Raw genomic sequence first — 16,812 nt, forward strand, 5'->3', positions numbered from 1 at the left:
TGCTTAGCACAACTTGTTTCCAGAATTTATTCTCATTTTCAGGTACATTTGTTAACATAAACATTTTTTGTGTTGTTTACACGTGTGATTTTCTGCCGCTCTTCCACTGCAGTTGTCTTTTTGAAACTCTGCTGCAATCGGAAAATCGGATAAAACAAATCTTCGAAATTTTTATATGCTAATGTTACAAACAGTATTTTTGCCTGTCTGCTTTCAAGTATTGGGTTTCCTTCATTACACAGAATATCACACACACGCAGGTCATCACTTACACTGTTTGTTTTTGTACTCCAAACATGTTACACACATATTATGACAGTACAGTTTCACAGAGAGTTTGTATGCACTTATTTTTTCTGTGGATTACATTATTTACATAAAGCTCTCAGTTATAAAATTTGTTTTAGCATTATTGACCGTTAATAAAGAAGGAAGATTGGGTTTAACGTCCCGTCGACATCAAGGTCATTAGAGACAAGGACAAGTTCGGATTGTGTCAATAACAGAGAAGGAAACTGGCCATGCCCTTTTAAAGGAACCATTCCAGTATTTGTCTGGAGAAATTTAGGGGAATCACGGAAAAGCTAAATCTGATGGTCGGACGCGGGTTTGAACCATTGACCTCCCGAATGCGAGTCCATTGTATTAACCACTGTGCTACATCGCTCGGGATATTGACTGTTACATTATTGATTACGTTTATATGATGTTTTGTTGTAATTGTTGAGTAGAATCTACGAGGAACTGAACACATTTATGGAAATTACTACTGTTATCACATGCAGTAGAAACATTTAAAAAAATAACTGATTCCATATCTAGTTTATCATTAAGAATTCTTTCTCTTTTTGTGATGTACAAAAATGTCCAGCTCCTCCATTAAATCCACTGTATGTGATTTTTGGAAGTGGTGGAGTATCTTAAGATCTCCTGTTTTTCGATGAGTGTGCAGCGTTTTTTTTATATGTGTTCCTGATTTTGTGAACTGGGTAGGTTTGTAAAATTTGATATGTTCGATGAATTTAATTTGGACGTTTCTGTCAGTTGGTCCTATGTAGTGACTGGAGCAAGTTTTACATGTGATTTTGTTTATTATTGTTTAATGTGTGCACTAATTTCTGTTGTAGTTTGTTGCTGAGGAGAAAGCAACTTTCACTTTATGTGACTTAAGTAGGTTTGCTATTTTTTGACAAATAATACCTGTATAAGGGATGCTAGCCATACTTTTAATTGTATTGTTGCTTCCTTCTAAAGAACCAGGAATTTCTTCCCTTTTTTTATTTATTTCTACATTTTTCCGATCACTGAGCAGATGAAGTCATTAACTGGCCACTGAAATTTGTTTACTGTGTGTAGTTCTGGGAGAAAGATCCTGTATTACATTTCAACATGAAGATATACTTAGAATGATTTCTGAAATATTTACTTATTTAACCTGATCAGATCATAGCCGTCAGACCTTCTCTTACATCGGACCAGGGTTTTACATGTACAGTACCATTTTTACAACATAGATACATAAGAAATAATAGTTCTAATAGGGCAAATAATATTAAAACGATTTGAGTGTCTGAAGCGGCAATGTGAGTAAATAATACTATTTATGAATTAATTAATAAATACTGAGAGTACTTTTACAGCTACTGCAACTAATAGTAGTTCTAATAGCAATAATAATAAGAATGACAATAACAACAATAATTATTAATGGCAGCTATGAAAAGAATTTGTAAGTGTACAAAATAGATGTTTTTTTGATATAGCAAGTTCTGGGGAAAGAAAATTTAAGGAGATGCACTAAGTAAGAATACAGGGAAATAAGGACGACGTGGTTGGAAAGAAGGATTTGCAATGGTTGCGAGTGCACACAGGAACAATGGTAATAATTATTGTTGCTATAGTAGCTGGACATGTTTTTCAGTTCTCTAATATAATGCAGGAGGTTACTCCAGAGTCGGGCTCCTGCTACTGAGACGGATTTCGAGAAAGTGGCTCAACGATGGAGTGGGACAGAGAAAATTTTGTTCTGACGGAAGCGGATGTTTCTGCTGCTTGTTAAGACAAGAGCGTTAAGATCGAGAAGAGAGATGGAGGACAGTGTACTTTCATAAGACAGTACAGAAGACAGAAGGTATGGAAATCTCTACGCTTGTCTTCACGCAACTAGGATAGCTGTGCATATGGTGCTGAAATGTGATCAGAACGTCGAACATCACAGATCTAACGACGATAGACATTCGTAACCGTAAGCTTTCCTGAAAAAGACCTTGCAAGATAACATAGATTTTCATCTTTTGTTACTCCTAGGTTCTTTGCTGAAGAAGAGAAATTGATATTCGTCCCATATAGAATTAAGATGAGAGGGATTCCCCATTTTGCCTAATGAGCCAAAAATTACCAAACAGTACCGCTTTGTTTTTGGATGGGTTGAGCGTTAACCCTATATCCTTTGCTGAAGAGAGAAGTTGATATTTTTCCCATATAGCGCTAAGATGGTAGGGAGTCTCCTATTTCGACTATTAAGCCTAAAATTACCAAACAGTACTGCCTGTGTTTTGAAGGGGTTGAGCATTAACCCTAGATCCTGCGAGAATTTGGGTAGTGCACAGAGGTTGGTACTGTTATTCTCCATAGCTGTCTTCAGATGTACTGGTTTTCACTTAGATACAACTGGAGGTCATAAGATACATGTGGTATTTGCAGTAGGACAAAACTGTAACAATTGTGATACTAAATGTGACAGTTCTGTCACTAAATGTAACTGGGTTTTCTCTTTTGATGCTGTCAATTGTCAGGATGAGCATTCTAAAGCATTCTGTCAGGGTGAAAATAATAGATAAATTAACTTTTCTCTCTTAACAACATGTGGGCAGGGTGGGTTCTTCCTTGGCTCGGGTATGAGGTAGAATGAAACATCATTTTTACATAAGATAAGTTTTATTGAAGATTTGTACAACTGTATCTTACTGAATGTTCTGGTTCGGAGAGCGGCAGCTGTGTCGTTTGTGAAGTCTTCTGCTGCAGCAGCGGCGGCGGCGGCGGCGGCGGCGGCGGCGGCGGCGGCGTCTGATTACGCGTAACGGTGTGTATCTCGTGTCGCCGTCTCGCCCAGTTGACTGGAGACGCGCAGCGCGAGGTGGCCCGTTTAATTATTGCGAGCGAAGTCGTGCATCGGATGGTGATACCTTGGATGTGGCGTCCCAGTGTTTCTCTTCTCTAAGCGGCCGCGTGTGTTGTGCGTCGACCAGCGGAGCGGCGCGGCGGGGCAAGGCCAGTGTCCCGGACTCGAACCATGGACTCCCGCTTGCCAGTCTTCGGCTGTCAGGTCTTCATCCCAGCTCACAGGTGACTGCTGAGGTGAGGCCGTCTCCTTCGCGTCCTCACGAGTCACCCGGGTACGTAAAAATACCTTTTAACTTCTGTCTTCTGGCGCCGCGGCTGCTGCTTGCTATTCCATTACAGCGGCGGACTTGGTTCGTCTGTGCATGATGCAGACTCTTCTTGCATGACGGTCTTCAGCACCGAAACTGACTGAAAACTACTGCTACACTTATTCGCCTTCTTCGTCTTTCGTCTCCATCTCTGTCTGTCGGGCCCACCGCATCACGCGTATTTATTCACTTCAATTTACTGGAGGTGAACGACTTCACGGTCATTGCCTCTTCTGTCACGTTGAGAAGCTCCTCGAAGAATCTTCTTAACGTCGGTCATTGGCTCTTGGAATGTAGGCGAGGGCCTTTGATCCCATGTGACGACTGAGAAACACGTGAGCCGGTCATTGCCTCTTCTGTCACGTTGAAAAGCTTCTCGAAGAATCTTCTTAACGTCGGTCATTGGCTCTTGGGATGTAGGCGAGGGCCTTTGCTCACATACGACAACTGAGAAACACGTGAGCCGGTCGGGCGATGCCCTGACGGCTGAATCGACAGCGCCCGCTTATGTGGAACTTGCTGACTTCATGGTCATTGTCTCTTCTGTTCTGCTGTTCTGCCCGCTGTTTGCGAGTATGTAACTCTCTAAACTAAACCAAGTTTTTCATTTATATTCTAATTTCTAGTTTACTTTGATTTCACTAATTTATTTATTTAAGTACCACTCAACAAAACTGATAACTCATCATTTACATACAATGAAAAGAGAATAGGACCTAATACTGAACCCTAAGGAAAGTCCATACTACCTGTGTTCATTGAACTTTATGGTGTCAGACATGAAGCATTGCTGTCCAGACGCCAGATATGGGAGAAACCAATGCACTGCACATGATGAGAAATTTAGGCTGCTAAGTTTTGCAAGTAAGATATTGAAGTCAACATTTGAAACTCTTTCCTGAAGTCTAAGAAGCACACCATAAATGGCTCTTGGGCATCTATTGCAAGCTTAAGGTCATTTGTTACTTTTATTAAGGCAGATGTTGTGCTACAATGTTTATGGAAAGTTGGTTGATATTCATCTAGTAACCCTATTTCGTCCATGTTGGGCTGTTGTAAGGAAATGCGAATGTTTATGATAATGAAAGTTCAAATAAAAACAGTTATTTCTTACCATGACGAGTTTTCAGAGTTTACACTCTCATCTTCAAGTGAACAATGATATTGTGTAACATATTTGCATACATGTTCAAGTATATTTATGGCGAACCGCAGGGTTCTGTTCACTTTAACAGACTGTAAATAATTCTGTATTATAAATTTAAAATTTATGGTCTTAATGCCATACTGTTCTAACAAATGCCTGTTATAGGTTTTTATAGCAAAATGAAACCACAACAAACAACCGGCTGAATACCTGTAACAAATATGTAACAAAATATGAAGATGAGACTGTAAACGGTAGGGAGTTAGCTGGTCAAATTCAAATGGTTCAAATGGCTCTGAGCACTATGGGACTTAACATCTGTGGTCATCAGTCCCCTAGAATTTAGAATTACTTAAACCTAACTAACCTAAGGACATCACACACATCCATGCCCGAGGCAGGATTCGAACCTGCGACCGTAGCAGTCCCGCGGTTCCGGACTGAGCGCCTAGAACCGCTAGACCACCGCGGCCGGCTTTAGCTGGTCAGTGACTGGATATTCTAGGGCCTTAGACAATGCAGGAAGAATATAAATAGGTCGGTAATCAGAGCATGCTGTGGAAGCTTAGTGACTTTACTAGTCCCTGTTTACAGATCTCAGAAAAAAACACTTGTGTTTAAGGAGTGGTTGAAGATAAGTGTTATAGCGGGCAGTGGTGAGTCAGTAAGAAACTACATCATTTGGACTGTGAGCCATCGTGACCAGTAAGTGCTGATCTGATACACATAATGACTTTTTTGACTGTATTGCAAGTAACATGCTTCACATAGAAATTTCGTCTCTGCAGCCATTTTTCCCCATCGAGTAATCTACGACTCACTTTTTCGTTTCCATTTCAATTGTGGTTGCAGGTAATGTGAAGTACCGGCTCAGCTTATCGCCTGGGACAATGGGATCATCTGAAACTTTTACTTTGCCTATACCAAGATTATGCATGTTTTTCCATAGAACAGCTGGTCTACTTCTCTTGTTGGTTAAAGTATGGGCATGCCTGAGTTTTTCAGCCGCACTGATTCTTTTGCGTTTGCAATATCATTTTCAATGTGGGGCATAGTTTGTATGACCGATGTGCAGTGTCTCGAGATTCGCCACCTGTTTTAGTTCGTCTGTTAGCCAAGGTGCATTTTTCTCAGGAACCTGAAGAAATATGAAGTTACTCCACGTAATGGAGACATTTTGGCGCCATCAGAGCGAGATGATTGTTGAGATAATAATAAACCAACATTCAGAAGTGCTTATCAAAGAATGCATGGATTTAACACTGCTAGAACTCAGTCAGCGAATAAAAAGCGCGAAGGTGTTAATTATATATTCATAACCTTCTTGTTCGACCGTCGTCCGCCTAAAAAGTGAATAGAGATGTGTGATCAGTGTAGTGAAACTGGAATAGTCGTATTTGTTGTGGTGGGTTCCACATAGAGCTGTGGTGGCAGGTGCATTTCATAAACATAATTTTCTATCCTGACAAAGATTCTAACTTAGGTTCCTCCTTTACATGTAACTGCAACACATCCATCACACACTTCTTTGATGAAGTTACCCACACTGCATTGCGTAAATAATCAATCACACACTTGTTTGATGAAGTTACCCACACTGCATTGCGAAAATAATCAGTTGCTTCTACCACTGTCGTTTATAGTCATTTTATGCAACCCAAACTTATGTATCAGGAATGGTATCCAGACAGGAGATTAGAGATTCTTTCTTCGAGATTTGGCAGACTGTTAGCAAACGGAATCATACTGTAAAAAATACGTGTGAGGATTGGCAATGAGTTAAACCAAGATATACCTTATATCTGCCACAGTTACCCAAATGTAGCCATTCGTGTGTGGTGTTTTGTATGTCTCTGTAAGTTTATTCAGTTTATAGTAGTTAATCTTTATTACTTCTGCCTTACTAATCGAAGAGTCCACAATCTTTGTTTGTATCAATAATCTGTCGTAGAAGGTTAGGAAACGTTGTCTTATAAACTGTGTTTCTCCATCCGAAACAATGAAATTAACGGGAGGTATCAAATTGAAAGCGTGGAAGTAACATCATCTACATCTACATTTATACTCCGTAAGCCAACCAACGGTGTGTGATGGAGGGCACTTTACGTGCCACCGTCATTACCTCCCTTTCCTGTTCCAGTGGCGTGTGGTTCGAGGGGAAGAACGACTGCCGGAAAGCCTCCGTGCATGCTCGAATCTCTCTAATTTTATATTCGTGATCTCCTCGGGAGGTATATGTAGGGAGAAGCAATATATTCGATACCTCATCCAGAAACGCACCCTCTCGAAACCTGCGCAGCAAGCTACACCGCGATGCAGAGCGCCTATCCTGCAGAGTCTGCCACTTCAGTTTGCTAAAAATCTCCGTAACGCTATCACGCTTACCAAATAACCCTGTGACGAAACGCGCCGCTCTTCTTTGGATCTTCTCTATCTCCTCTGTCAACCCAACCTGGTATGGATCCTACATCCTACACTGATGAGCAATACTCAAGTATAGGTCGAACGAATGTTTTGTAAGCCATCTCCTTTGTTGATGGACTACATTTTCTAAGGACTCTCCCAATGAATCTCAACCTGGCACCCACCTTCTTTCTTTCGCTTGTGCCTTTTCCCGCAAGGACGCAGGGTGTGCATGGTTAATCGGATTTGGCATGGTTAATTTAAGGGGTGGCTGGATGCCCCTCCTGCCACAACGCTGTACCCCCCGGGACAGAATTAGTGTACCCCAACTGTCTGTGTGTACTGTAATCCATGGAATAGTGCGAATGTGTTCAGATGTCTGCGAGCCGTGTAACTGAGGCGGGACGTGGGGCCCAGCCCGGTATTCACCTAGTGGGATGTGGAAAACCACCTAAAAACCACATCCAGGCTGGCTGGCCTCCGTCGTTAAGCCACCGGCCGGATTCGAACCGGGGCCAGCGCGCCTATCAGAGTCCAGGAAGCAGCGCATTAGCACTCTCGGCTAACCTGGCGAACCTGGTACCTGCCTTACCAACAATTAAACACTCAAGTATATAATCAAATGAAAAGTGTAATACGTTATTTGCCACATTAATGTGTTAAAGCAATTTCAAAATCAAAATTTGTACAATAGGCCTAACATGTCTTTGTATACTAAATAAGTTACTCTGTGTCATTTTGACAATGTACCTCACATCTCCAGAGCGAACTTGGAAACAACATTTTTCTGGCGTTTGTGGTTGCATAAAACGATATCGGTAGGAGCAACTAAATCACCCTGTATGCAAGTAGTGATTTCAGTTTGCAATTTGCAACTAGTGCGTTAACAGGAAACGTTAGGCTCCACCCAAGTAACTATCGTGTAAGTGTCGACATTGTTGTTGTGCGTATATGTATGCACTGTGTGTGTGCATGCTGTATGTCGTTTTATTTTCCTATTCCCAGATGATGTTATGCAGTATCTCCTGACGAAGACGTCTCAGCAGGAGAGCATATAATTTTCAATACGTTTTCACTCTAACGTCAAGTCGAAGTAAACATCTGAATGTTGGATTGTTCTTTGATCTTGAATTCAGCCAAGCAGTGATTTTTTAAAACTCATGTTAATGTGGTTCTAAAGTGATATTGTCCCCTACAGAGTGGTATCTGTGTGACAACTCAACAGCAACTGCACGCATGTTTACTCGAAATACTCGAATAACTGCAATGCTGCTGGGTGATCACAAAATTGTATTGATGACTTCCCACGAACAATCAAACTTTTTGACGAAACAGAGTCGAATCACTTGCAGGAACAGACTTTCAAGTATTTAAGGTGTATTAGTTAGGCCATACAGCACACACTCGACCAGAGATTGAGTTGGCAGCCTTATGTTTATAGTTTCTACGAAACATTGTGGGCCAATTTACATGAACTTTCGCCTCAAACTCCGAATCCCACGAAAGAAAATGTATCTTAATATGTCGATACGTGTTGCCGTCAACACGCAAAACTACACCATCCAGCCACATTAATGCCACAAACGTGAACCACCTTTTGCAGAGTGGACTGCAAAAGAGTCAGTGAGGTTACGGAAGGTATGGATGTGGACCAGCTGCACTAGATTTCTCAGTCGAAGTGGTCCTACAGATTCGGGAGTGAGTTTAAATCTGGGGAGGCTGGTGGCCAGGGGAGTACAGTAGACTCAACGTGGTGGTCTTTGAACCATGCATGTTTACTGCGAGCTGTATTAAACATTGCATTATCCTGCTGATAGATAACATCGTGCTGAGGAAAAACGAACTGCATATGGGTGTGGACATGGCCCCCAAGGATAGTTGCTCAGTAGTTGCACCTCTCTTCGTCCATATACATCTCTGCAGCCGTAGTTCACTCCTGTTATCTATGGCCTGTAGTATACCACAGTTGTCTAGGCACCGATTTTGGATAGTCCCATTTTGCCAGGCAATGTTACTTTAGCCGTGGAGGCATGCGAACAACTCTCAGACTTAGACCGAAATCCAGCGATCATTCCCTTTTGGACATAAAAGAAATCGCTCCGTTTCCACATTACAACAATGGCTGCACTGTTCCCCTCTCCCCTCCCCCAAGATAGTTTACCTACCCTTCACTGCTAGTGCTGCCACCTGACATCTGAGTGGTTTTTGCATGTTGACGTTAAAAATAGACCATGGTCATAATAATGCGCCAAGGACTAATAATGTCCATCATGTTTGTAATAGACATTCTGATATTATATCGTCTTGACATAAGTCATTTAATAAAATCTGAGAACTAAAGCCAGAGGTCGTGTGCCAAAAGAAATCTATCAGCATCACAATATCAGATCTTTCCAATCGCTAATATAAACGATACATCACAAGGCATTACATATCATTATTCAGCCATGCTGTGTGTAAAATCGAGAGCAGGATAACTTGCTGACATGCTGTGCAGGAACATTCCAGCAGCTGAAACACCTATCACTTTGTTTTAGCCCAACAAGGACAACAGATTGAATATTTGGGCCACATAGTGACTGCAACGAAATAAATCTTACTCATCGAAAAGGACTAAGAGACTGAGTGAAAGATTTTGAGTTGAGAAGGATACATAGAGCAGTGGATGTACTCTTGTGAGCCTTTCCACCAGCTAGTAACTAATGGTGACAGTTTTTGAGATGGACAGTGTGGGATTCAACGATTTTTTTTTTTTTTGGATATCACTCTTCTGACTCGTTTGATATCACTTATCATGATTTCATTTCTTACAGCAATCTCTTCAGCTCAGAGTAGCACTTACACACAGTGTCTTCAGTTATTTAGTGTGTATATACCGATATGTCAACCCCTTTAGTAACGTGTGAGATATCCCCTGATCTCTTCATATATGTCCATCATCCATTTCCTCCTATGTAGTTAGTTTTCCACATACTCCTTCGATGCCAATCAACTGATTTTGAGAGATATGTAAATTGCGTTTGAAAAGTATAAAATGGGCACATTAACTAACAACCACATTCATAGTAAACATCATTCTATATTTCCCCTATGACCATTCACAGAAATCAGTATTTTGCATTGATTCCCAAAATGAATAATGTAAATGAATTAATTTTTTCTCTTTAACACAGTTTTACATACACAAATAATAACAGTTAAAATGTCAATAACTTCTAAATAATAAGTTTGTGACTATATATAAGTCACATACAATTTGAAGATTCTGAATGTCTCAATGTGATCATTCAAATTACTGAACATGTTCACCAAGTTTATTTTCCACCTTTTTCCATTCTGAAGGAAAATTTGATTGAATAGAGAAGTAAGCTATAGCACAAAAAATAAGAACAAGCTATGGTGTGCAAGCTACAGCTTTATAACTAATGACATCTACTGGCAAGATCATCATCTTCACTGATAATATGAAGAAAGTATTTTTTTAACTATAAGTACCCTTAAAGTTTCAGCTATAATGTGGTAGAGACATTTATGAGCTACAAACTTATTGTTTCTTGAATATAAGTAGTAATAATTTTTACTTTCATTGGTTCATGTTACTTTCTGAAGATTTCTTCATATTTTATAATTATACAATTGTAGAAGCATATCAAATTTTCCTGAGGAAGTAAAACATTCTTAATGTAAATCTTTTTCTGGTGTTGAACTCTAGAACCGAGAAGTGATGGGCAGTAACTTAATGAAGTGAATTTTTCTTCCCCACACTGTGTTTCGTGCTTAATAATGGAAAGGTTTGAAAAAGAGGTTTTGATTATAACAACACTAAAACAAACTGTTTGTAAGATATTATTACTCAATATTTATACAATATCATACTAGAAACTTGTTGTGTATTAAAACCAGTCTGAAGTTTTGCACTATTTATTGTAAATGAAATACATTCCTCAGCTTCTAGTTTTAATTAAAAACTGTTTAAGTAAAAACTGATGCTTTTGACTCTGCTAACAATTTTCTTTTAATATGAATTAGTGTGTAACTGTTATGATGTGTATGCACAAATGTCAAATGTTTGGATGAGTAAGAAGGTCATGTACCATCTTTACATTTATGAATGGATTACTTGTTATAATCCTAAAAATTTAAATCTTTCAATAAAGTTAATGACCCAACAACTATCCTCTGAAAACAAGAAAATATTATCGCAATTTGTTTGGAGTAGTGCATATAAAATTATCTACTAAATTCTCTAGAAGAACATGTTATTTTGTAATAATAATTAGGTAAGAAATGTTTAGTCAGTTAGATACATGACACACTGTGTAATTTTTTATTGTATTTATAAATTATCATTCACTAGTAGAATGAGAAGTGTAAGCAAATAAAAAGATGAAGAATAAAATGCGATTAAATGGAAGTGCTGACAAATGATTCTGTGTTAACAACAGAAATATATCTAGTGAAAGTGAAAATAATTAACTTTGAAGAAATATATGAGTAATGAATCTTGAAAGATGACATTCTTACACTATTTTCCTAGGATGATATAAGAGACTATTTTCCTTATCTTGCCTGTTCTTATTTTACTTTCTTTTTCTTTCAGTTCTGTGGTGTAATACACGTCAAATAGATGTACTTATGTATTATTCATACTTCAAAGAAATTTAATTCATTTGCTCTTTAAAATTTGTAGTAACTGAGAAGATTTTTTGCAGTGGTTTGTGTTACTGCTCTCACTCTTTATTTGCAAACCTAAGATGTTTTTTGTAGCTCTTAATCTATTCCACATGGCTCATCACATTCTCACTGCATTTTAGATATGAAAACACTTGCATACAAGTTTTTATAACTTTTTTATCCTCTGAAATACCTGTTTGCATCAGACAGAGTAGGATCTTACATCATAATTTTTCTTTGTTGTGTTAAAAAGCTTGAAGTTGTGGAACTAGTAAGCTTTATCAACAGCAAAAGTAATTAAATTTAGTGAGTACAGTATATAAATAAATTCTATTTTGATCTACACATTAGTTCAATAATCATGATTGTTAATTCATAGTAACATTCATAGGCTTAACCTGAATATCGCAGTGTGGATTACAATTATTAAAACACAGTAAAAGTTCTTCACTGAAAAGGAGAATACCAGAACATTAAATTAACTAGACACATTATGTGCTAAGTTAAGGAACTCTGAGATGTGTGATTCAAAATGAAAATATGTAGCACTGTCGATTTTGAGTTACTCAACAGATATAGAGACTATGTTTCGTTAGTGTTAAGTGAGGAGTTGACAGTGCAAGGAGTTGACAGTGCACCACACCTTTGTATCAACTTTCATTAGAGTCCATCATTCTAGAGGACAGTGACAGTTACTATACCAATAACTTACGTCATACACAATGTAAGATTTTCATTTTGGCCACAATGTTAAGCAGAATGCATGAGAGTTCGCTTTGTTCCATGGGTGACTTTAATAACACGATTATAATGGCGTTACCAGAGTGAGAGGAAATTATAGAGTCTTTCCCAGTTGACCACCTTAACATATAACAACTTTGGTGTGTAATCAATGCTACTGATTGTTCAACCCCCACTTAGGCTAACTAACAAATATCATTTATGATTTGTTTTTTCGAGATAATTGTACTGAAATTTAAGAGAGTTTGATACCAGATGTGTTTCACTTTTATATACAGATGATCATCAGTGGTGACTCTGCAAATACACTTTGCATAATACAATCCTGCAGTTCGATACTTTTACATTAAAAACTATTTTTCCCTGCTTATTTCTTGTGCAATTTTTTTTATTTTTTGGTTTATTAATTCTTTTTACTTATTCTGCAAGTATTTCCATCATTGGTTGCAAAAATTTGGTTCTACTTTCACCCTTCGCATTTATTCTGCTTTTAGGAACCCAGTCACCCTTTTGCTGCATTTACATTCTTTGCACTTAACTGCATTCATAGACATTGCTACCACTGTTTCTCCTTTTCAGCACTCAGGACAGTGTTCATGTATTATCATGTAATCATTTGTTTTCCATGTGGGTTGTAAGTATTGCCAACCTGGCAATTGGGATATTTTAAAGTACGCTTCCATATTCATGTCTGTGTGTGTTTGTGTGTGTGTAATATGTGTGAGGGAGAGAGAGACAGGATTACAGAAGATATGTTAGGAGTTAGGTAAAGATGTGAATGGTGTGAGTATAATCACGTTTTTCGACCTCAAGTTCTGCTAACAGCGAGGGAAGTACCTTGAGACTACAGAGTACATAAAAAGCAATAATAAATGCAGAAAGATAATTTGACGACAAAGTCACAAGGAAAAAACTGTTTTTAACCTGCTGCATCTACAACCGTCCGTAACTGCGAAAGTTTTCCCGATGCAGGAGTTTATACACGAACTTGCCTCCCGATTACATCCTAGCTCAGGCGATCGGGGTAGCCAAATCATTCCTTCGAATTGTCCAGAATATTCTACAGAGCAATCGCGAACAATTGTGGCCCAGTAACGTGGTGCGTTGTCATTCATTAAAAAAAAAAAAAAAAAAAAAAAAAAAAAAAAAAAAAAAACCATCTTCGTTTGGGAACTTGAAGTCCATGAAGGGCTGCAAATGTTCTCCGAGAAGTCGAACAAAACAGTTTGTCAGTGGCCGGTTCAGTTGGACCAGAGGACGCATTCCATTTCATGTAAACACAGCCCACACCATTATGGAGCCACTACCAGCTTGCACAGCGCCCTGTTAACAACCTGGGTCCATGGCTTCGTGGAGTCTGAGCCACATTCGAATCCTACTATCAGCTCCTATCAACTGAAACTGCGTCTCATCTGGCCAGATATGGCCAGGCGCCTAGGGCCCAACCGATATGGTCACAATCCCAGGTAATGTCGCGCTTTTAGCAAAGGCATTCACATCGGTCGTCTGCTGCCATAATTCATTAATGCCATATTTCGCTGCACTGTCCTAACGGATACGTTCATCGTACGATCCATATTGATTTCTGCTGTGTTACTGTTAACACTGGCAACTCTACGCAAACGCCACTGCCCTCGCTTGTTAAGTGAAGGCCATTGCGTTGTTCATGGTAGGATTAAAGTCTGAAATTTGCTGTTCTCGGCACACTCTTGACTCTGTGAATTTCGAAATACTGAATTGCGTAACGATTCCTGTAATAGAATGTCCCATATGTCTAGCTCGACTACCATTCCGCTTTCAAAGTCAGTTAATTCCCGTCGTGCAACCATAATCACATCGGAAACATTTTCATATGAGTCATTTAAGTACAAATGGCAGCTCCGCCAGTGCACTGGCCTTTTAACTTGGTGTACTAGAAATTTTGGATATTTGTGGTAGGTTCCTATGGGACCAAACTGCCAGCGTTATCGGTCCCTAGGCTTACAAACTACTTAATCTAGCTTAAATTATCTTACGCTAAGGACAACACACACCCATGCCTGAGGGAGGATTCGAACCTCCGACGGAGGGAGCCGCATGAACTGTGGCAAGGTGCCCAGGACCACGCGGCTACCCCTCGCGGCCAGTGTACTCGAAACTACCGCCGCCTGGATATGTGAATATCACTAGCCCACGCCTTAACGCCACCTCAGTGCTCAGTGTATAGCAGCTTCGGGGCAGAGATCGTCATGCAAGCGCGCACACACACACACACACACACACACACACACACACACATATATATATATATATATATATATATATATATATATATATATATATATATAGTGTTACAAAAAGGTACGGCGAAACTTTCAGGAAACATTCCTCACACACAAAGAAAGAAAATATGTTATGTGGACATGTGTCCGGAAACGCTTACTTTCCATGTTAGAGCTCATTTTAGTTTCGTCCACCTACGCTCAATGGAGCACGTTATCATGATTTCATACGGGATACTCTACCTGTGCTACTAGAACATGTGCCTTTACAAGTACGTCACAACATGTGGTTCATGCGCGATGGAGCTCCTGCACATTTCAGTCGAAGTGTTCGTACGCTTCTCAACAACAGATTCGGTGACCGATGGATTGGTAGAGGCGGACCAATTCCATGGCCTCCACGCTCTCCTGACCCCAACCCTCTTGACTTTCATTTATGGGGGCATTTGAAAGCTCATGTCTACGCAACCCCGGTACCAAATGTAGAGACTCTTCGTGCTCGTACTGTAGACGGCTGTGATACAATACGTCATTCTCCAGGGCTGCATCAGCGCATCAGGGTTTTCATGCGACGGAGGGTGGATGCATGTATCCTCGCTAACGGAGGACATTTTGAACATTTCCTGTAACAAAATGTTTGAAGTCACGCTGGTACGTTCTGTTGCTGTGTGTTTCCATTCCATGATTAATGTGATTTGAAGAGAAGTAATCAAATGAGCTCTAACATGTAAAGTAAGCGTTTCCAGACACATGACCACATAACATATTTTCTTTCTTTGTGTGTGAGGAATGTTTCCTGAAAGTTTGGCCGTACCTTTTTGTAACACCATATATATATATATATATATATATATGCGTCGGAATAGTGCTGGAATATATATATATATATATATATATATATATATATATATATATATGCGACCACTCGTACTCAATTTTCCATAACTACTTGGAGGAGAGCTGTCCTAATATGACGAGGTACGTCACAATCGCAGCGAGCGCAGAAACCAAGAGTCGGCGGTCAAGAGTGACGAATCCGGCAGCGGTGAAGCGGAGTGGTGGACTGTGGAGAGTGAGCCGCAAGAAGGCCTCCAGTTCGGCGCATCGGCGGTCGGACATCACTGAGGCCCTCAAGAGAAACAAGCCGCAGGCAGCCGCCTCGTCTGCGGCGGCAGAGCAGCTCAGACACACCAACAGGATGTTCAGCGAGTGGTAGGCCGCCCAGAGCCCCGAGACGGCTGACGATTCGCTGTACGAGAACTCGACGATCCAGTGCGGCCTGACGAGCTGCATGAGGATCTCGTAGGCGCTGCACAAGGCGCTGCACAGACAATACGCGACGTTGAAGGCCATCGGCAGGCCGAAGTAGCTCTGCAGGAACTCGGCGGCGTGTGAGAGCGCCATTTGAGCTTTTCGCAGCTGCCGCAGTCTCCCGGCTGGCGCCACATGTCTCGACGGGCCGACCCGTGGCCACCACATCGTAGGGTTACCAGACAGAGGCAGCAACGACCGGAGGTCAGCGTTGAGGCTGCAGAACCTTTCTCGCAACTCCAGGACCATTCCGACGAACTGTAATGTCGCTGTCCCGTGGAAGAACTCTTCGGCAATGTAGAAAAAGATTACATGTGCCTCGCTGTAACGTTTAGAGGTTATGAATCCGACGACAACCACCATCAGACAGTGAATAACGAAAAGGAAACCTACCAGGCTCTTTGCATGTCCTCCTTTACTTCTCAGCAGACACGAATCTGCGAAATTGAGTGCTTCAGTGAACGATAGTAGCCAGTGGTGTCGACTAAAGGCACACGTCCCGAACATTAACAGCAGTTTCATTCTCCCCATCAAATCCGACGCGAGATACGTTATCGGTGCAAGTTCAAAAACTCGGAAATACAAACGAATACGACTGTATGAAAGCGCTGAAGCCATGAGCAGGGTGAATATGAACCAGAGGTAAGGAATAATCTTCGACTTCTTGTCGAATAAACTCTTCTGTGCACTGTGACAAGTTTCCGCCTTTGTTTGAAATTCCAGTGGCGCTAATCCTAATATCTGCCAAATTATTAACAATGGTTGAAGGATGACACGAAAATAAGTCATGTCCTTTGTAAGGTACACACAAATCTTGACAAGTAGAACTCTTTCTCTTTTAGTA

General features: G+C 40.4%; 1 protein-coding gene across 1 annotated transcript; it reads right to left on the reverse strand.

Annotated features, from left to right (window-relative positions):
- Positions 1 to 15,602: 15,602 nt before the first annotated feature.
- On the reverse strand, positions 15,603 to 16,217 carry LOC126235352 (gustatory receptor 68a-like). The gene has a single exon (XM_049944075.1). The coding sequence runs from the start codon at positions 16,215 to 16,217 to the stop codon at positions 15,603 to 15,605; it is 615 nt and encodes a 204-aa protein (XP_049800032.1).
- Positions 16,218 to 16,812: the final 595 nt, after the last annotated feature.

This window comes from Schistocerca nitens, chromosome 2, assembly GCF_023898315.1.
Source record: "Schistocerca nitens isolate TAMUIC-IGC-003100 chromosome 2, iqSchNite1.1, whole genome shotgun sequence".
NCBI lineage: Eukaryota > Metazoa > Arthropoda > Insecta > Orthoptera > Acrididae > Schistocerca > Schistocerca nitens.